Source organism: Symphalangus syndactylus, chromosome 22 (assembly GCF_028878055.3).
Source record: "Symphalangus syndactylus isolate Jambi chromosome 22, NHGRI_mSymSyn1-v2.1_pri, whole genome shotgun sequence".
In the NCBI taxonomy this organism is placed as follows: domain Eukaryota; kingdom Metazoa; phylum Chordata; class Mammalia; order Primates; family Hylobatidae; genus Symphalangus; species Symphalangus syndactylus.
The window spans coordinates 34,421,682-34,438,880 of record NC_072444.2 but is presented as its reverse complement, the minus strand read 5'-3'; the positions used below and the strand labels follow the sequence as shown (position 1 = coordinate 34,438,880).

The 17,199-nt window shown below is 60.1% G+C and overlaps 1 protein-coding gene across 8 annotated transcripts in view; it reads right to left on the bottom strand.

Moving 5' to 3' along the window:
* The window catches only part of MORN1 (MORN repeat containing 1), a 74,387-nt gene that overhangs the window by 13,657 nt on the left and 43,531 nt on the right, over positions 1-17,199 (bottom strand). For 6 of the 8 annotated variants that reach the window (XM_063632058.1, XM_063632059.1, XM_055262582.2 and 3 more), the window contains 2 exons: positions 1,658-1,791; positions 1,418-1,497 (listed from right to left, as the gene is read on the bottom strand). In XM_063632058.1, the coding sequence (XP_063488128.1) occupies positions 1,418-1,497; positions 1,658-1,791 (214 nt within the window). Of the gene's footprint in view, positions 1-1,417; positions 1,498-1,657; positions 1,792-3,794; positions 3,844-9,806; positions 10,081-17,199 lie in introns of those variants that run through there. The other 2 variants (XM_063632067.1, XM_063632063.1) reach the window with 2 other exon arrangements.

Sequence of the window (17,199 nt, the reverse complement as noted above, 5' to 3'; positions counted from 1 at the left end):
TTCACAAACCAACAGAGGGCGGCGCCTCCCCCATGCGTGAATGGCATCGAAGGCCTGCCAGTGCCAGCACCTTGGCAGCCCCTGAGCGTTCCCCACGAGGGGCCTCACTACGGGGGGCTGCAGCAGGACCTCCTCCCGCCTCGCCGGACCTCTTCCCTGGAGCCCCACTGCTGAGCCTGTGCTCGCTGCCTTGGCTATTTCCATACCTGCCCCACCCCCGGCGGAAGCAGGAGGCGGCCCCGGCACACTCACACTCACACTCACACTCACACTCACTTCCGCTTCTGTTTGCTGGATGGGCAGAGGCAGAGGAGGTCTCGAGGGCCCAAGACCCCGTGTTGGTCCCAGGCGGGCGCTGGGGATGCCTGGAGCCCTCCTCTACCCCTGAAGTCGTTCTATGGCCACGACGGGGGTCTGGTTCTCCACCCACCTGCCTTGCCCAAGGCCCCCGGTGCCACCCCTGTCCAAGGAGGGCTCATGTCTCTCAAGAGCAGGTGATTTTTCCTGCAGGGTCTGTGCACCGCATCACCAAAATGTTTTGCTCCAATCAGGAATCCCAAATGTCACAGCTTCCACCCAAAGAAACAAGAGCGAGTGCCTGGCAGGCGGGTGGGAGCAGGGCGGGTGCTGGTCACTCTGCGAGCAACCTAGCAGCTCCTTCATAGCGTGCGGGGCCAGGCGAGGGCTGGTGGGACAAGCCACTGTCTCCTCGGGCTCAGGCCAGGAGGGACAGGTCCCCAGGGCACATCAGCCGGGGCCTCCTTGCCTCCACAGCCCGGCGTGGCCCAGCCCAGCCCAGCGCGCGGCTGCCTCTAATTTGTAGACAGAGTCCCAATTTGAGGTGGGAGCTGTTGCTGGACCCCGAGCCCCGAGCCCCAGCTTCATCCTGGTAGAACCAGCCGGTTATGGTCCTGTATATGCTGTGCCCATAGCACTGCCAGGCCCAGGATGGTGAGATGTGACGGCCACAAACCCCCCACGGTGTCCCTGCCTACATGTGCCACAGTGTGCATCTGGTCCCGCTCCTGTCTTCCAGCTCACAGAGTCCCCTTAAGCCACTGCCCTGAACCCTGGCCACCAGCCGCCTTCCTCTGGGAGCCCCCCGGCCCCTCCTGCCTCTCTGCTTCCGCTTGCCCACGGCCTGGTCTGCCCGGCGGGTCTGGGAGTTGTGGTGATCGAAGCAGATGGACCGGCTCCAGCTCCGCCCACTTCGTGCCAGCCCAGTCAAGTTGCAGGGCAGCTGTTAGCCCCGCGAGACCCTGTTGGGGGGCTCCCTGAAGCGAGGCCCGTGTAGGCTCACTGTCTTCCCAGACCAGGCCCTTGGCTCCCTTGGGCTTTCCCCGTCCTCCTGGCCCAGCTGATGAGGAGGCCAGAGCTGACCCTCCAAACGCCTGCAGGTGGGGTGGGCTGATCCTACCTGCTGCCTCCAGGCGGCTCCCATGCGGTGCGTGGTGTCCCCCTGGGGTGCAGGTCGCCTCTGGATCTGCCGCCTGCCTTCTAGAAAGATTGGGCAGGAGGAGGAGAGGCTCAGAAGGGGGGCCCAGGAGCTCTGCTCGAACCCCCCCAGGGCACACATGGCCTGGGTGTTGAGGCGGTAGGTGGGCAGGGACCATCTGAGTGATGTGGGGTGGCCTCCCCGCCCCCCGTGGGCACCCACCTTGTGGAGGCTGTCCAGGAACAGGAAGGGGTGGTACCCGGGCGGGGGCGGTCCCAGGAGGACATCTGTGAACTCGGCACAGCCCTGCTCCACTAGCCGACAGGCCCCGGGACAATGGGGCGCGTGTCCCCTGGCTGAGGAGACAGAATGAAGAAAGACCATATGAGGGGCTCGGGGCGGAGACGGGGGGAGCCCCACGGGGCTGTGCCGAAGTGTGGCTCTGGCCAGGGCAGCGGGCACAGACGCCAGTCGCGACACCGTCTTGGTGGGGGCAGGTCAGGGGGCAGGGACTGTCCATCCTGGGTGCTCCCTCCAGCCGCCGGCGGGGGAGGTGGGGGTCCTCTGTGTCCACAGCCCCTGGCGCCCCCGCCCCCTTCTGAGTCCACCCCAGCGCCTGGGAGCCAAGTGCTTTGCGGTGGGAAGGGTCTCCCATCAGCAGCCCCCGTCAGCCGAGGCACTCGCTTCCAGGGTAGGGCCGGGGCCAGGACCGGGACCCTGGCCAGAACGGCCGGTGTTCAACAGTATAGCCTTGTGCCCTCCTCTGAGCGCAGCATGAGGAGGAAGTCGGTTCTGCTCCAGCGACGTGTCGAGATGGGCCTGGCATCAGGCCTCGTTCTCCACAAGCGTGGAGGGGAGAAACCGGGGGTGGCTGTGAGTCCCTCCAAGTGGCAGCAGACTCTACGTCCTTGGGCATCAGAGGAGGGTGTGAGTGGGCTCAGCCTGTGCATCCCTCAGTGGGACCCCTGCAGGCCCTTGTCCAACCTAGCTTCTTCCAGCTCCTCTCCCAGGGTCCCAGGGTGCGAGGTATGGGGGCTCTCCTCTGGCTTCCCCCATGCACAGATGGAGCTGCAGCCCCCAGGGCCTACCCTGCTGTCTCTTTTACAAGGATGGTCAGTGGCTGAGCCTGAAGGAGATAACTTCAGCGCAGCCCCTCCACACACACACATCAGAGCCCACGTTCCTACGAGCAGCTCGGAGCTCTCCTGACACCGCTGCCCCGAGGGTCCCCGACTTGCACACACCACTGGGAGGAGGTGCTAGCAGGAGGCCACAGGATGTGGTGAGGGCTGGAGGTCAGCACCAGAGCTGGCTGGACAGGGGAGTTCTGAGAGGGAGGCAGGGGCTGGGGCGGTGGCTTTAGGGCCACAAATGAGTGTCCCCACCAGGCAGTGACACCACCAAAAAAACAGAAGAGACCCAGCTCCAGGGTGGATAGAAGGGTGGAGCCAGGACAGTGCCCAGGAGGGAAGGAGGAGTCAGGGGCTGCTGAGGGGTGCGCAGGAGGCCGGGTCTGTTTGGGCTCAGCTTCATTTGAGGCCAGATCCTAGGAGGCGGGACCCTCACATGGGGCCCTGGGGGAGCCCCCTCTGTGAGGCTCTGAGTGAGTGGAGGGGCGCTGGATAGGACCTTGGGGCTGGAGGCGTTAATGTCCCTTTCCTGGAGCCCAGCTTCTGTAGGGAGCGACAGAGATGCTAGGGAGAGCCAGCCTCAGAAGTATTTCCAAATTAAGGTGGGCGAATTATCTCTCTCGGAGGTGTCTTAATTTAATCATTACGGTGCATGACAGAGAGAAAGCCTTCCCTTCTGCAAGGACACTCTTTAACTGACATCCTTCTCCCAGCAGCTTTTGCTGGCCCGGCACTATTTACGTCCGGGCAACGGCTGGGAGCTGCACTGCTGATGGCATAATTTCCATTTCTTAATGCACCGATGGTTTCCACGTGGACTGCACTGGAGCTAACTCGGACTGCGTCTTTTATCGACACCCCCTGGACAATAAAGACGCCAGCTCTGTATCCTAATCACGCGGACGCCCTCACCCTCGGCAAGGTGACCACTCCAGAGTGGGCCCAGATCCTGAGCCCCAATTATGCATGGTTCACATGATGGCGGGGCCTTCAGACCTCCACCTGCCATGTGCCATTTCCAGGGGCAAGTTGGGAGTTGGGAAAATGTATTTTTAGAAGCCCAGCAGGCATTCCTGGTGTGCAAATAAACATACATGGAGCCTGGAGGGTTCTGACCAAGCTGTTTGAAGAGCCTCCTTTGCCTGGTGATCACGATGGCTGGTGCCGGCACCTTCAGGCAGGTTCTCACGACATCCCCGCTCTCCTCAGAGCAAAGGCTGTCGTGACTGTCCCTGGCTGATTAGCAGCCGAGGCTCAGCCGGGTGAAGGGAGCCCTCCCTACGCAGCACAAACAGAAATTAATGCTTTCAGTGCAGCAGGAAGAGGACAGAGGACATCAGGGCCTATAAAGCCGGGTTCTTGAGCCCGTGTGGGTTTGACACGTGGGGTCCCCTGGAGGTGCAGGCAGAAGCTCTCCTCTGTGCAGTCCCTGTCTGAGAGTGAAGAGGAGGCCCTCTGGGTTGGCCAAGACGCTTTTTGTTGCAAGCAAGAGAAACAAGAAATGGTGAAAAGCGGAAGGGGAGCATCGTCCCTAGCCTTGGCCTCAGAGGAGTCTTCTAGATCCCAGCGCATCTGGACCAGGAGCCCACACCATGTCTCTTTCTTCTGGATGTCACCTCCCCTTCTCTCAGGCTCTGACCACCGCATGGCACAGGCCCGCGGAGGGGGTGTTTCTGCTGCCACGCAGTGGGGACTGCCTGACCATGAGAGACGGAGGTCCACCTCGGCCATGCACTCCCCGAGTTGGGGCTGCAGGCTGACCACAGCGGCCCCTGGGTCCTGGCTGTGACTGCCCACCCCGAGGTCAGCACTGCACCCGCCAGGTGCTCAAGTTGAAAGTTGGGGGTCAGCCTCCAGTTGCCCCTGCACCATATTCTGTGCACCCAAAATTTTTGCAGCTGCAGCAACAAGGCTGACATCAAGGCTGCCTTCAAAACGTATCTGTGCCTGGACCACCAAGGCTCCCCACTGCCCTGCCGCACCTCCACCAGGCCCCAGTGTCTCCCACTGAGTCACTGGCACTGCCCTCAGCTGGAGCCCAACTCCTGGGTCCCCCTCGCCCTTCAGTCCATTGTTTACAGGGGACCCTCACACTGAAGCCAGGTCAGTCTCTCCCCTGCTGAGGGCCCGGAGCTCAGCCTGGCCTGGCCCCTGCCTGATGCTGGGCCAGAAACACCACACAAGCTTGCACATGCCCTAAAGAAAACGAGGGCACAGGAATGCCCAGCCAAAGTGTCCTGCGGGGCTGCTCCCTGTGGAGTAAGGCTTGGAATCCACTTGGCTGCTCCTGCTCAGGGCACCCTCTGTGCAGAAACAGGTGCCTCTGCCGCACGGCTTCTCCGCATTTGCTGAAGACGCAGGTTTTCCAAGGCTGAGCCCGGGCTCTGCCGCTGACATCAGGGTGGCCCTGGCCTGAGCCCCCACTTGTCCCCGGTGTCATTGGCTACAGATGGCCACTGTCCCCACAGGCCCTGTTTCCTCCTGCCCCGGGCCCTCAGGCGACCTCGGAGGCTGCTGTCCTTGGGGCAGGCTGGCCTCTCCTCTGTTCACACCCCTCTTTGGGTGGTCACCTCGCTTCCCATGGACACAAGCACCACGTTCAGCCAGATGACCCCTCACCTGCCTCCTCAGGGGCCACACACCCAGCCCTGGCGGCCAGCAGCCCCCTCACACTGTGTCCTGCGCATCCCACTCCTTGCAGACACCAGAGCAGACCTGAGTCCCTCCTCCAGCTCAGCCTCCCCTTGCTGAGGGGCCTGCCCTCCCCCTGGTCACTGACTCCTCCCCTTGCTAAAATGACACCCCTCCGCCCATGCAAGTCTCCCCAAACTTCTCGGATCCTCCTTGTGGGCACCTCCTTGGCTGCAGTCCTGGGGTCTGGGCCATCATCTGTGGCTCGGAGGACTGCAGTGGGTCCCTAGGCCTCTAGTACCCCTGGTCCTGTCACCCACTGCTTGTGTCCAGCACATGGAGGACTCAAGGCAGCAGGTGGACCTTGTCACTCACCGGCTCCACATGGCCAGAGGCTTTTCCTGCAATGTGAGCACAGGCCACCACACAGGCCACGATGTGGGCCACCACACAGGCCACAATGTGGGCCACCACACAGGCCATGGCGAGGGCCACCACACAGGCCATGGCGAGGGCCACCATACAAGCCATGACGTTGGGCCACCACACAGGACACCATACAGACTGCCACACAGGCCACGACGTGGAGCTGCCACACAGGCCACCATACAGGCCACCGCACAGGCCATGATGTGGGCCGCCACATAGCCACGGTGAGGGCCGTCACACAGGCAACCACACAGGCCATGGCGAGGGCCACCACACAGGTCACCACACAGGGCACAGTGAGGGCCGTCACACAGGCCACACAGGCCATGATGTGAAGCGGCCACACAGGCCACCATACAGGCCACTGCACAGGCCATGATGTGGGCCGCCACATAGCCATGGTGAGGGCTGTCACACAGGCCATGGCGAGGGCCACCACACAGGCCACCACACAGGGCACAGTGAGGGCCGTCACACAGGCCACACAGGCCATGATGTGAAGCTGCCACACAGGCTACCATACAAAGGCCACGACCTGTGGCCGCCACACAGACCGCCACATAGGCCATGGCGAGGGCTGCCACACAGGCCAAAACATGGGGCCCATAGTGCAGACCATGATACCAGCCACGAGACCACAACGCGGGCTGTCCTACGGTCCTCTCCTCCTTGCCCGTCTCCACCTGGCCCCTCTGGCCCTGGCACTGCTGCTTGTGTGGTGCAGGCTGGCCTTGCCCTTCTGTCCCGGTCCCCACACCACCTTGGTCTGGTGGCCCCTCCCGAAGGAGCCTCTCCCAGCCCGGCTGTGTCCCACCTGTTGCCTGCTGCCCAGCTTCCCCTTTGTGGATCTGTCCCCAGCAGAGCACACTTCCCTGTCTTGTCCCCAGCGGTCCCCAACTGGTCCTGGGCACGCTGCTGACTGTGCGATGGCCAGGTGCCTGGCCGAGCCAACTTGCTGGTCACAGTGTAGCTGCTCCCCAACATCACCCCCTTCCTGGGCATCACCTTGCTCATGCCCCCGTCTGCAAACTTGCTCCCATTAGGCCAAACCACTGAAAAGTCTAAAAGGGGCCGGGCGCGGTGGCTCATACCTGTCCCAGCACTTTGGGAGGCCAAAGCGGGTGGATCAGGAGGTCAGGAGATTGAGATCATCCTGGCCAACATGATGAAACCCCGTCTCTACTAAAAATACAAAAATTAGCCGGGTGTGGTGGCAGGCGCCTGTAATCCCAGCTACTCGGGAGGGTGAGGCACGAGAATCGTTTGAACACGGGAGGCAGAGGTTACTGTGAGCCGAGATCGCGCCATTGCACTCCAGCCTGGCCACAGAGTGAGACTCCATCTCAACAAAAAAAAAGAAAAAGAAAAGGCTAAAAGTTTGATGGCAAGTACCCCCCAAAGGCATTAAACTCAGAAAAGCCGAGGTGCAGAGACACCTTCGGACAGCGCAGCGCCCACTGTCAGTGGAGATCCTCTTTTCCCTGTCTGAGTGGTGCCCGCCAGCCCGAGTGGGCCTCACTCCAAGGCTCAGGGAGACAAATTCTGTGATGGATGCGTCAGCTCATCAAATTCTGGGCTGCACGGGCCCCAAAGGAACCACTCATGACGGAGAGTGAGGGTCCCTGGCAGTGTCTGGGGCACTTCCCGACCCAAGGCCATGCTCGTCACCTCCCGGACAGGCTGACCCACTGAGGTAGGGCTCCTGGCAGGCATGCCCATCCCCAGCTCTCAGGAGTGACTTCCAAAGCCTTTATGCCAGTTTTAATTACATCAATTACAGCTTTATAAGCGAGATAAAGGTCACCGTACGACCTTGAGGGGCCTCGGGAACTCAGAGGCTGAGCCAGCCCGGGACGGGATCAGGCAGCTTGACCGCTCTGGAGGGAAATGCTAATTCATTATCTTTTTACGGCGGACTCAATTAGACTCCCTAGTCACCTGTGTAGGGCACCAGGCAGCAGGCGGGGACACTGCTGGAATCAACAAGGCTGCTCGGGCCAGGCCAGCCCCAAGAACAGCCGCGGCAGGCCCAGGACCTGGCCAGGGGGAGGGCAGGCTGAAGCAGAAACATCGACTTCGTTTAAGTGGATTAAAAAAATAAAACGTTATTGGCCCTAAGGGGACGAGAACAGTCTCGTTTGGAGGTGACCGGACACAGGGCATTAGTCTTTAAGAGTCCATCAGTCAGCTGAGAAGCGCGGCTCATTAGAGACGCAGGGCGGGGGCTGGAGAAGTCAGCGGGAACACGTGGGGGCACACGAGACACACGGGGGGCCTCTCGGACTCCCCTGCTGTCCCCAGCCGCAGGCTTTGTCCTCACCTCCCTCACCCTCCTCACCTCCCACACTGCAGACGTGGCTCTGCTGACCCAAGCCACCCAAGATCCACGAGGAGGTGTGGGCTGGGCCAGCACCGTGCCTGGCCTCCCTCGGCAGAGCCAGCATGGGCCCCAGCACTGTCACTGAGAAGGAACCCGTGCTGGCCTTTCCTTTGCCTTTTTAAATATTTTATTTTATTTTATTTTATCATAGAGATGGGGCCTCCCTTTGTGGCCCAGGCTGGCCTTGAACTCCTGAGTTCAAGCAATCCTCCCGCCTCAGCCTCCTGAAGTGCTGGGATCACCGGCGTGGCTCCGTGCCAGCTCCCCTGCCTTTCCTGAGGCATAGAAAATGCGCTTGACCTAAGCCTCCATCTCCAGTAGCCTCCATCCTTCCTGAATGTTCAGAAAATAAAGGACACTCCAGAGCTCCTGGGGCCTGGGCCGTCGTGGCTGCTCCCGCGCATTTCGCGAGCATGATGCTGATGTTTCTCCACTGCTGCCTTCAGACCTGCCTCCGGGACGTGCAGGTGCCTCTGCTGGTAAAGCCGCCAAGACAGGACTGCTCTGGGGTCTCTCCATGCCCGTCCACTCCTGGCCTCCAGGAGCCCCCCACAAAGCTGTCTGCGTAGCTGCCAGAGCCGCCGGGCCCTGGAGACGACGCTGCGGGGCACCAGCCCTGCCGTGGCCAGGCGGGCGCCGCTCCAGTCAGGCAGGCGTGGGGCAGGCCCCTCATCTTGCTCCTGATCCTCTGGGGGTGCTGTGCTGAGCAGCAGTGGCCCCTTGAGGACTGAGACTCGGGCCCGGGGTCCCGGCCAAGGTCCAGGGTTCCCTGCGGCTGCTGTCCTCAGGGTTCTCCTCATGTCCACTGTGTTCTCAGGAGCTGTTCTGAAGCTTTCCTGGGGAGGACAGGCCAGGAGCCATCCTGCCACGGCTGTCCTGGGCTGTCAGATAGAGGCCTCGCGGAGGCTTGGAAGCAGCTTCACAGGGTGGCAGGAGGACGCACAGCCACAGAGGCCAGCTTTCCCAGGGACTGGCTGCCTCCCAAGGCTTCTAAACACCGTGGTGTCCGCCTCTGGCTTGGGGTTTGGACTTCTTTCAGCCAAACGATGAAGAATCCACGGCCCCGTTCTTCCGGAAGAGAATGGAGGAAACCGTGGTCCCATATCTGCTGGGCAGGATTCCCGCAGGCCTCTCCTGCTGCCAGCTGTGGGGGTGACTGAGGCGGGACTGGGCCTAGGGCTGGCGCCAGGGGCAGGGTGGGGTGGGGGTGGGACAACTTCCCTGGGACCCCCTTCCCGGCCATCAGCCTTCTTTCCCATCTGGAGCAGGAGAGAAAGGAGTGTGGAAGGGCCTGGTCCAGACCCACCAGAATCAGGCCACAAACACCCTACAAAGCAGAGAATGTGTGTCCCCACGGCCACGGCTGAGGAGGACGTCCAGGGGTACTGCCCTTGGGTGGCCTTAGGGGCCCTTCATGCCAGAGCGGCATCACCTGAGGGCTGGGCGTGGCCGGGCACAAGGGGCTGGCGGGCCTGGGAGGGATCTGCAGGGCAGGTTGAGACACGGTTCTGAAGCCGGGCAGCTGCTCCCCAGAAGCTCCGATGAGCACACTCGACAAGGCGGTGCGGCGAGCTGGCTCCAAGCGTCCCTCACAGGGCCACACTCTCACTACTGGTGGGGCAGGAAGGCCCGGCAACCAGGAGCATGTGTGGGGGCTGGGAAAGGCCTGGGGGACAGGGTGTGGGGCGCAGGAGCCCCAAGGCCGATGCTGGTGAGGAGGCCAGGAGCGGGGACCACACAGACAGCAGTTCCTCTGGAGGGGGGGTCAAGCATGGGCCGGGCTGTGCAAAGGACACACTGGTCCCTGCTGGTCTCTCAGGGCGAGCCTCTCCGGCCTCCTTCCCTGGAGGCCTCGTCCCTGTGCTGCACAGATGGGGCCTGGCCACCCCAGTGGGAAGGGAAAGGGGGAACGCTGTGCCAACTCACAGGCTCTACGAGCCACAACAGCCACCTGCAGAGCCTGAGGGCAGGGCTGAAGCTGGCCATGGAGGACGTTGGGGGCCACCTCCACCTTCCAGCAGCAAATGCCAAGTCCCCGAATGCAGAATTCTGCCAGAGGGAGCATGACTGTCTCTCTGTTGGCACAAAGTGAGAGCAACAAAGACAGCGTCAGCCTCCGGGAGGGTCCACGCGTGCTCACAGCATTCATGGATGACCACACGTGCCCCGAAGACGGCGTCAGCCCCCGGGAGGGTCCACGTGTGCTCACACTCTGCACTCATGGATGGCCACACGCGCCCCGAAGACAAAGTCAGCCCCCGCAAGGGTCTACGCATGCTCACACTCTGTGCTCATGGATGGCCACACGCGCCCTGAAGACAGCGTCAGCCTCCAGGAGGGTCCACACGTGCTCACACTCTGCGCTCACAGATGACCACATGTGCCCCGAAGACGGCGTCAGCCTCCGGGAGGGTCCACGCATGCTTACAGCATTCATGGATGACCACACGTGCCCCGAAGATGGCGTCAGCCCCCGGGATGGTCCACGCATGCTCACACTCTGTGCTCACGGATGACCACACGCGCCCCGAAGACGGCGTCAGCCTCCAGGAGGGTCCACACATGCTCACACTCTGCGTTCATGGATGACCACATGCGCCCCGAAGACAGCGTCAGCCTCCAGGAGGGTCCACGTGTGCTCACGCTCTGCACTCATGGATGGCCACATGCGCCCCGAAGACAATGTCAGTCCCCGCGAGGGTACACGTGTGCTTACATTCTGCGCTCATGGATGGCCACATGTGCCCGCACCCTCGCACAGGCACGGGCGGTCCCCAGGGTGCCACACTCTCAGGGTCTGTCTCTGCCCCAGCACCTCCAACCCATTCCTTCCACCAGGCCAGGGCCAGGCCTGCACACCCACCACCCACCACCCACCAGGGCAGCAGCCATGCACTCCCCCAGTGCTCCCTGTTGGCGGCTGAGCATGGGCTGGCCTTGTTGGGGGACACAGGACAATTCGGGGCACTTGTCTTGCCTCCGTCCTCCTTGGAGAGCCTCGGGCTCACCCTACGTGGCTCTGAACAACAAGGGCCAGGCTCTGCACCGGGAGACCCTCTGCCCTGCCAGCCGGACCCTCAGGCCGCTCAGAGGGCCAGTCCCAGCACCTGCCCCTCGCCAGTGGACACAGGCTGCCGGCAGCATCGCTGCTGACCAGAGACGGAGACGAAGGCACCCTAGCCGGCAACATAGGGGCTCTGTGTCCCAGGGTCTCCTCGAGGAACAGAAACTGTGCCCTGAGGGCCTAGGGCCAGGCTGTGGTGAGCAGCTCTGACCCCAGGTGCCCGGGTGCCCATGCCAGCCAAGCTCATGCCAGCAGAGTTGCTGCTCACAGGCCCTGCCAGGGGAGAGCAAGAGCACAAACACAGCCAAGTGTATGTGGCCACACACACACAAAATGTTTGCTCTTATCTCTATGATGCACACCCCGAGCTCACACGCCCCAGGCCCATGGGTTCTATCTTGTCTCCCCTTTTCCACATCTGCCAAACAGGCAGCCTGTGTCTGTGATGAGACCTCAGACAAAGCCACACAGGGAACCTTCCCTGAAAGGCCTGGCCTGGAAGCTTCACAGATGCCAGGGCCCCGGTAGTCAGGGAAAGGCCTGGGAAGTTTCCGAAGTGCTGGGAGGCTGAGGCGGGAGGATCACTTGAGCCTAGGAGTTTGAGGATTACAGGGACCTCACCTGGCCTCGAGATACATTTTATTTTGTTTTTATATATTTTTTATTTTTTGAGACAAAGTCTCGCTCTGTTGCCCAGGCTGGAGTGCCGTGGTGTGTTCTCAGCTCACTGCAACCTCTGACTCCCTGGTTCAAGCGATTCTTCTGCCTCAGCCTCCTGAGTAGCTGGGATTACAGGTGCCCCCCACCACGCCTGGCTAATTTTTGTATTTTTAGTAGGGATGGGGTTTTGCCATGTTGCCCAGGCTGGTCTTGATTTCCTGACCTCAGATGATCCACCCACCTCGGCCTCCCAAAGTGCTGGGATTACAGGCGTGAGCCACCACGCCCACCCTGAGATAAATTTTAAAGGAAAAGACAAAAAAGCCCCCCCTTCTCCCTCCCCCATCTTGACCTAAGAGGGGTGTTTGGGTGCATCCTCAGCCCTTCAGTGTCCTCCAGCCCCCAGCCAGTCCGAGTACCGAGGCTCCTGCCGGTCACCCCTGCTGGGGTCTGCCCTGGGATGCAGGAGCTGTCCTCCTAGTCTGGGTGGGGCCCAGCGCTCCCTGCCCACCCCGGCCCAGCTCCCACTAGCCCTGAAGGCCACCGTCCCGCTGGCCAGGGCTGGACTGGTGTGGGTGCTCCCTTCCTCCTAGGAGAGGGACTCCTGGGTCCTTCTTGGGAGACGGGAGCTCTTGGGAGATGGGGAACTCAAGGCACCCTACCCAGCTGCACTCCTGGCCCCACGGCCCCAGGACCCGGGATGCCGCCCCCACACAGCTTTGCTGGGGGAGGTGGTTTCTCACGTGGAGTGGCAGGGGGCACGTCCCCTTGGGGCAGCTGGTGGCCAATCTGAGTCTGTTCAGAGGCTGCAACTGTGTGCCAGTGCCAAAGCGCCTCTAGAAAGGACAGAATCCAACATGCCACGGAGGCTCCATCCCCAGCTGCAGGCGGCAGATGGCCCACGTGTGTGCTGTGTGGCTGCGACTGCCCCCACCCCCGATCACCCATCCTGAAGCCACTCCATGGAGGGCTCTGGTCAGGCACAGACTCTGTCTCCAGGGGACACCAGGGAAGGGATCCCGAGTGGCTGAGACCCTGGCATCTGCAGAGGCGCCCCCAGGCCCACACACCCCATGACCTCAGGGGTCTAGGCCATTGCTGCACAGGCCCCAGATGACTTAGAACCACCAGGCCAGCTGCTGGCCCCACGGTCTCGATGCGGGGGAGACGGGGCCATGCAGGTGTCCTCCCCGCCGTGGCTGCCCGTGTGATGCTCCCGATGGCCTCAGGGTTAGGTTGACTGTGGGACAGGGCCATGGACTGCACGGCTGCTGTGGCCTTGAGGCTCCTGCTCGGCCCCTGCTGCCCTCATCATCCCCCTGCCACCCTGCGTGCCGGGTGCACAGGTATTTTCCATTTTGGGGTAAATGTTTAATCAAACATTTACAGAAAAGTCACAGGTAGAGTACAAAGAATGTTTTCCCTGGGCCGTCTGAAAGTCCGTTGCTGAATTTGTTCCTCACTCCACGTCCTTCAGTGCATTTTACAAACCGGGAAGTTTTTCGCCTCACATAACCCAGCACAGCCATCCTGGAGCAGCGCACGCCGCGGGGTCAGACCCCAGCCTGGGCTTCCCCATGGCCCAGTGATGTCCCTGGCAGGAAGGAGATCAGCCTGGGACCACACATTGCAGCGAGCTGTCATTGTGTCTTCAGTCTCCATCGGTCTGGAACATTCCCGGGCCTTTCCCTGACTGCCATGGTCCTGGCGTCTTTGAAGCTTCCAGGCCAGGCCTTTCAGGGAAGGTTCCCCCGTGTGGCCTTGTCTGAGGTCTCATCACAGAGAGACCCGGGTTATGCATCTTTGGCAGGAAAGGCATGGATGCGATGCTTACGCCTTTCATGGATGGGTCCGCTCAGCCCACGCTGCCAGGTGGGGCAGGATTTTCACTGATCCAGAACCAGTGGAGTCCAACGTGATGGCTTCGTGAGGGTGGTGGCGCGTCTCCGTGGGGAGCTGACTCCTCCTCCCTCTGCCCTCCGTAGGGGAAGTTCCTCCATCCTGTGCCAGCTTGGATCCGCCGCTTCTCCAGGGAACCCCTGTTCTTTTCAGACGCGCACCTGGGTACTGTGTCCGCTCCTGCATGCTGGGGAACCCACGGGCCCTGGCAGAGCCGGAGAGTGCACACGCACACCCACACGCACACACGCACGCGCACATACACGCACCTGCGCAGGCGTGCATGCACACAAACACGCAGCTGAGCAGGCGCGCATGCACACACACACGTGCACGCACACACATGCACACGCACGCACACACGCACCTGCGCAGGCACACACACACATACGCACACGTGCACCTGCGCAGGCACGCACGCACACGCACACCTGCACAGGCACGCACATGCACACCTGTGCAGGCACACACAGACATGTGCGCGCACACGCAGCCATGTGTACGCAGCCATGCACACAAACGCACAGGTTCACTTTCCTCGCTATGATGCAAACCCCCAGTCCACGCCCCTGAGCGCCAGCCCACGGGTTCCTTCTTGTCCCCCTTCTTTGTGTCCGTAGGCACTGCTGCACCCCTCAGCACATGGACACCCCCTGGATGCTGCCTCCATCACCCCCTTAGGCTCCGTGCTTGGGGGCTTCCCTGCTCCATTGGGCCCAACACCCAGAGCAGGGGCTCTGAGACCCCAATGGCCACCTCACTTGGCAGGACTTGATGGCTTTAAGGACTGAATTGTTCCAGGCGGGAAGGGGAGGGAAGAATAGGAAAGAACCTTGGAGAAGAGAAAAGGACCTGTGAAGGAGGAGGGAACCTGAAAGCTTAAGCTTTTACCCAAAAGAGCAGCCACCTCCAAGGAGGCTGCTTAACCCCACGGGAGGGGTGCTCCACCCGCCTGCCGACCAAAGAGCCCTTCAGCACCCACAAGCCTGCCTGAAGGCAGAGAATTAACCTTGCTCCAGTCCCGGCCCCCTCCAACATCCCTGCTTAGTTTTAGACAGACGCACACCCCGAAGTCTGAGTTCATTTCCATTTTCATCCACTGTTCTGGCATTGGAAGCAACATGGTATCTTTTTATACTGTATTTTTCTGGGACAGTCCCTCTATATGATGTGATTCCTAGAAAAAGAATTTATAGCACAAACATTCCTTTAAAAATATGGCTCTTTCATGCTACTCTGCCATAATTAACCATAGACAATTAATATTTAAAGCTGTTATCACCCCACGAGGCAATGAAATTTCCTGAAATTCTCTGCTGCACATTCAGGCACTTTTACTGGCAAGATTGAATTAGTGGCAGAGGGCACCTTGATTTTTAAAATCATCTTACAATCATGAATTGATTCTTCATAGATCCCATCTGATGAATACTCAAAACCATTTGTCCAACACGTGTAAGAGAAACCACTCAGATCCGTTGAAAATATTCACTGGGAGGGTTTTGTGCATGAAAAAAAAAAGAAGAAAAGAAAAGCAACCTGGCGTCCTCTCACGGCTGCGGCCTCTCTACGTTCCCAAATCCAATTCACGGGATTGTTTGAGGTGCTGGGGCCTAGCCAGCCTGACAATGTCCACCCACCATGGGCAGCACCTGCACTCCAACTCAATGGCCCAAATTATGGGGCCCAGGCAGGCACCCCACTGACACCAAGGGACACAAAAGGGTTCTGCGCTGCAAGCTGTGGGCAGGAATTACAAAAGGTTAAGAGACTAAATATAAAAATCCTTTGAATATAAAATCAATGTGCTTTGTTACTAAAATCTGGGTGCTGTAATTTAACCAAAATAGGGTTTAGAATATCTGGCAATAGTCCATGTCTTGGAAATCATCTTTTCTTCTCAAGGAAATGCAAATCCTTATTTGAAAGTTAAAAACAAGTAAACAACTGAAATATTTCATATCAACAAAATAATAAAATACTATGATGTGCAATTATGTATCACTGACATTAGGCCTCCAGAAAGAGAAAGGATTTGCCCTCTTTGTCGATTTATTTGTACGAGTGAAAGGCAGGTTTCTGGAGGGTTTGTTTCTGGCTGCTGTCGGGACTGGGAGGAAAGATGCCTGGGACCCCAAGTCCACGTCAGTTTGTGGGGGGCGAGTGTGAGCTCCTGGGAGGCCTGTCCCTGGGGTGGGGACGGCTGGGCTGAATTTCCAGCCTCTTCCACGGACAGTGGAGCGAGCGAGGCCTGTGCTCCCCACAATCTGGGCATGGGGGGCAGGGCTGGAGATGCTCCTGGGAGACCCCAGTGGCCTTGACCCAGCAGGAGGTGCCTTCCGGGGCCTTCTGTTTCCTTCAGTCCAGAGACCTTAGGGGTGGCACGGGGGTGGCATGGGCGTGCTGGGCATCTGTGGCAGGTGTTTATTGGCCCCTGGCTGTCGCCCTGAGCTTCAGAACACGTTGAGACATTGGCAATTGCTTTAAAACGGGAGGCGGTGCGGCTTTGCTTTATTTTAGGTCTGACTCATGTCCGTGCTCTCTCAAAGCCTCCTTCTCTCCCTCCTCTCCCCAGGGCAGCTCGACCTCTGTGCCCCAAAGCCCAAAGAGTGTGAAGTCTGGAGGCGGCTGAGAACATTTTCCAGTTTGTGTTTGTGGCAGGTGGAGCAGGGTAGGGAGGCAGCACATTCCACTGGTCGGGCTGGCCCAGCCCCCCATGCATGACACCCGGGGCAGAGGCCATGGTGAGGTCTGTTGGGTGTCCTGCCAGGCAAAGTCCAGCTGGGACCAGCAGGGGTGCTGCGTGAGCACAGCTGCCCAGGGTGGCCGGGTCAGAGCCTGTCTCCCACACTCCCCACACACTCACCCCCAGCACTGGGCTTTCGCTGCAAAAGCGGCAGACTTGGTCTTGTGGAGATGGAGGGTGAGACTACAGGCTGTTTCGGGGTCACGGCAGGGCACCCCACCCGCTTCCTTATCAGAGATGCGAGGGTCCCTGGGCTCCTCCTGCAGGGGTGGCTGGAGACAGGTCCTTGCCCGCCAGCCCTCTCCAGGACTTTCGAGTCGGTTGGTGCACCTGTGGGGGCCCAGCAGGGGTACGTTCGTGACAGGCTGTTTGGCAAAGACAGCCATTCTCCCCTTCTCCTCCGGTAATGGAGTCTTTGCCAGCACATTGCGCTTCTTGTCTCTGTGTGGCCTGGTGTGGCCGGGCCATGTAACCAAGTTCTGAGCAATGGCAGTGAGTGTGGTGCCTCCAGGAAGCTTCTTTAGAAGGGGAGGGCCCTAAACCGCTTTTCTTCACGTTCTGGTTGCTTCACATTCTTTAGTTTCATCTTTCTGAACTCGTCACAATCACAGGGGATCAAATTCATATGCTTGTCAAAAGCCTTAAAGGTGCCAATGAAGACTCGGCCATCTTGCGGGATACGTCTCATTCTGTGGTCCATGTGCCGCAGCATCTTGCTACTCTTGCCCACGGTCATGACTGCCATTCCCCCAAATCCAATGTCCACAGTTAAAACTTGGAGCTTCTGAACCTGGTATGAGGCCACCCACGGGCCCACCAATTGGG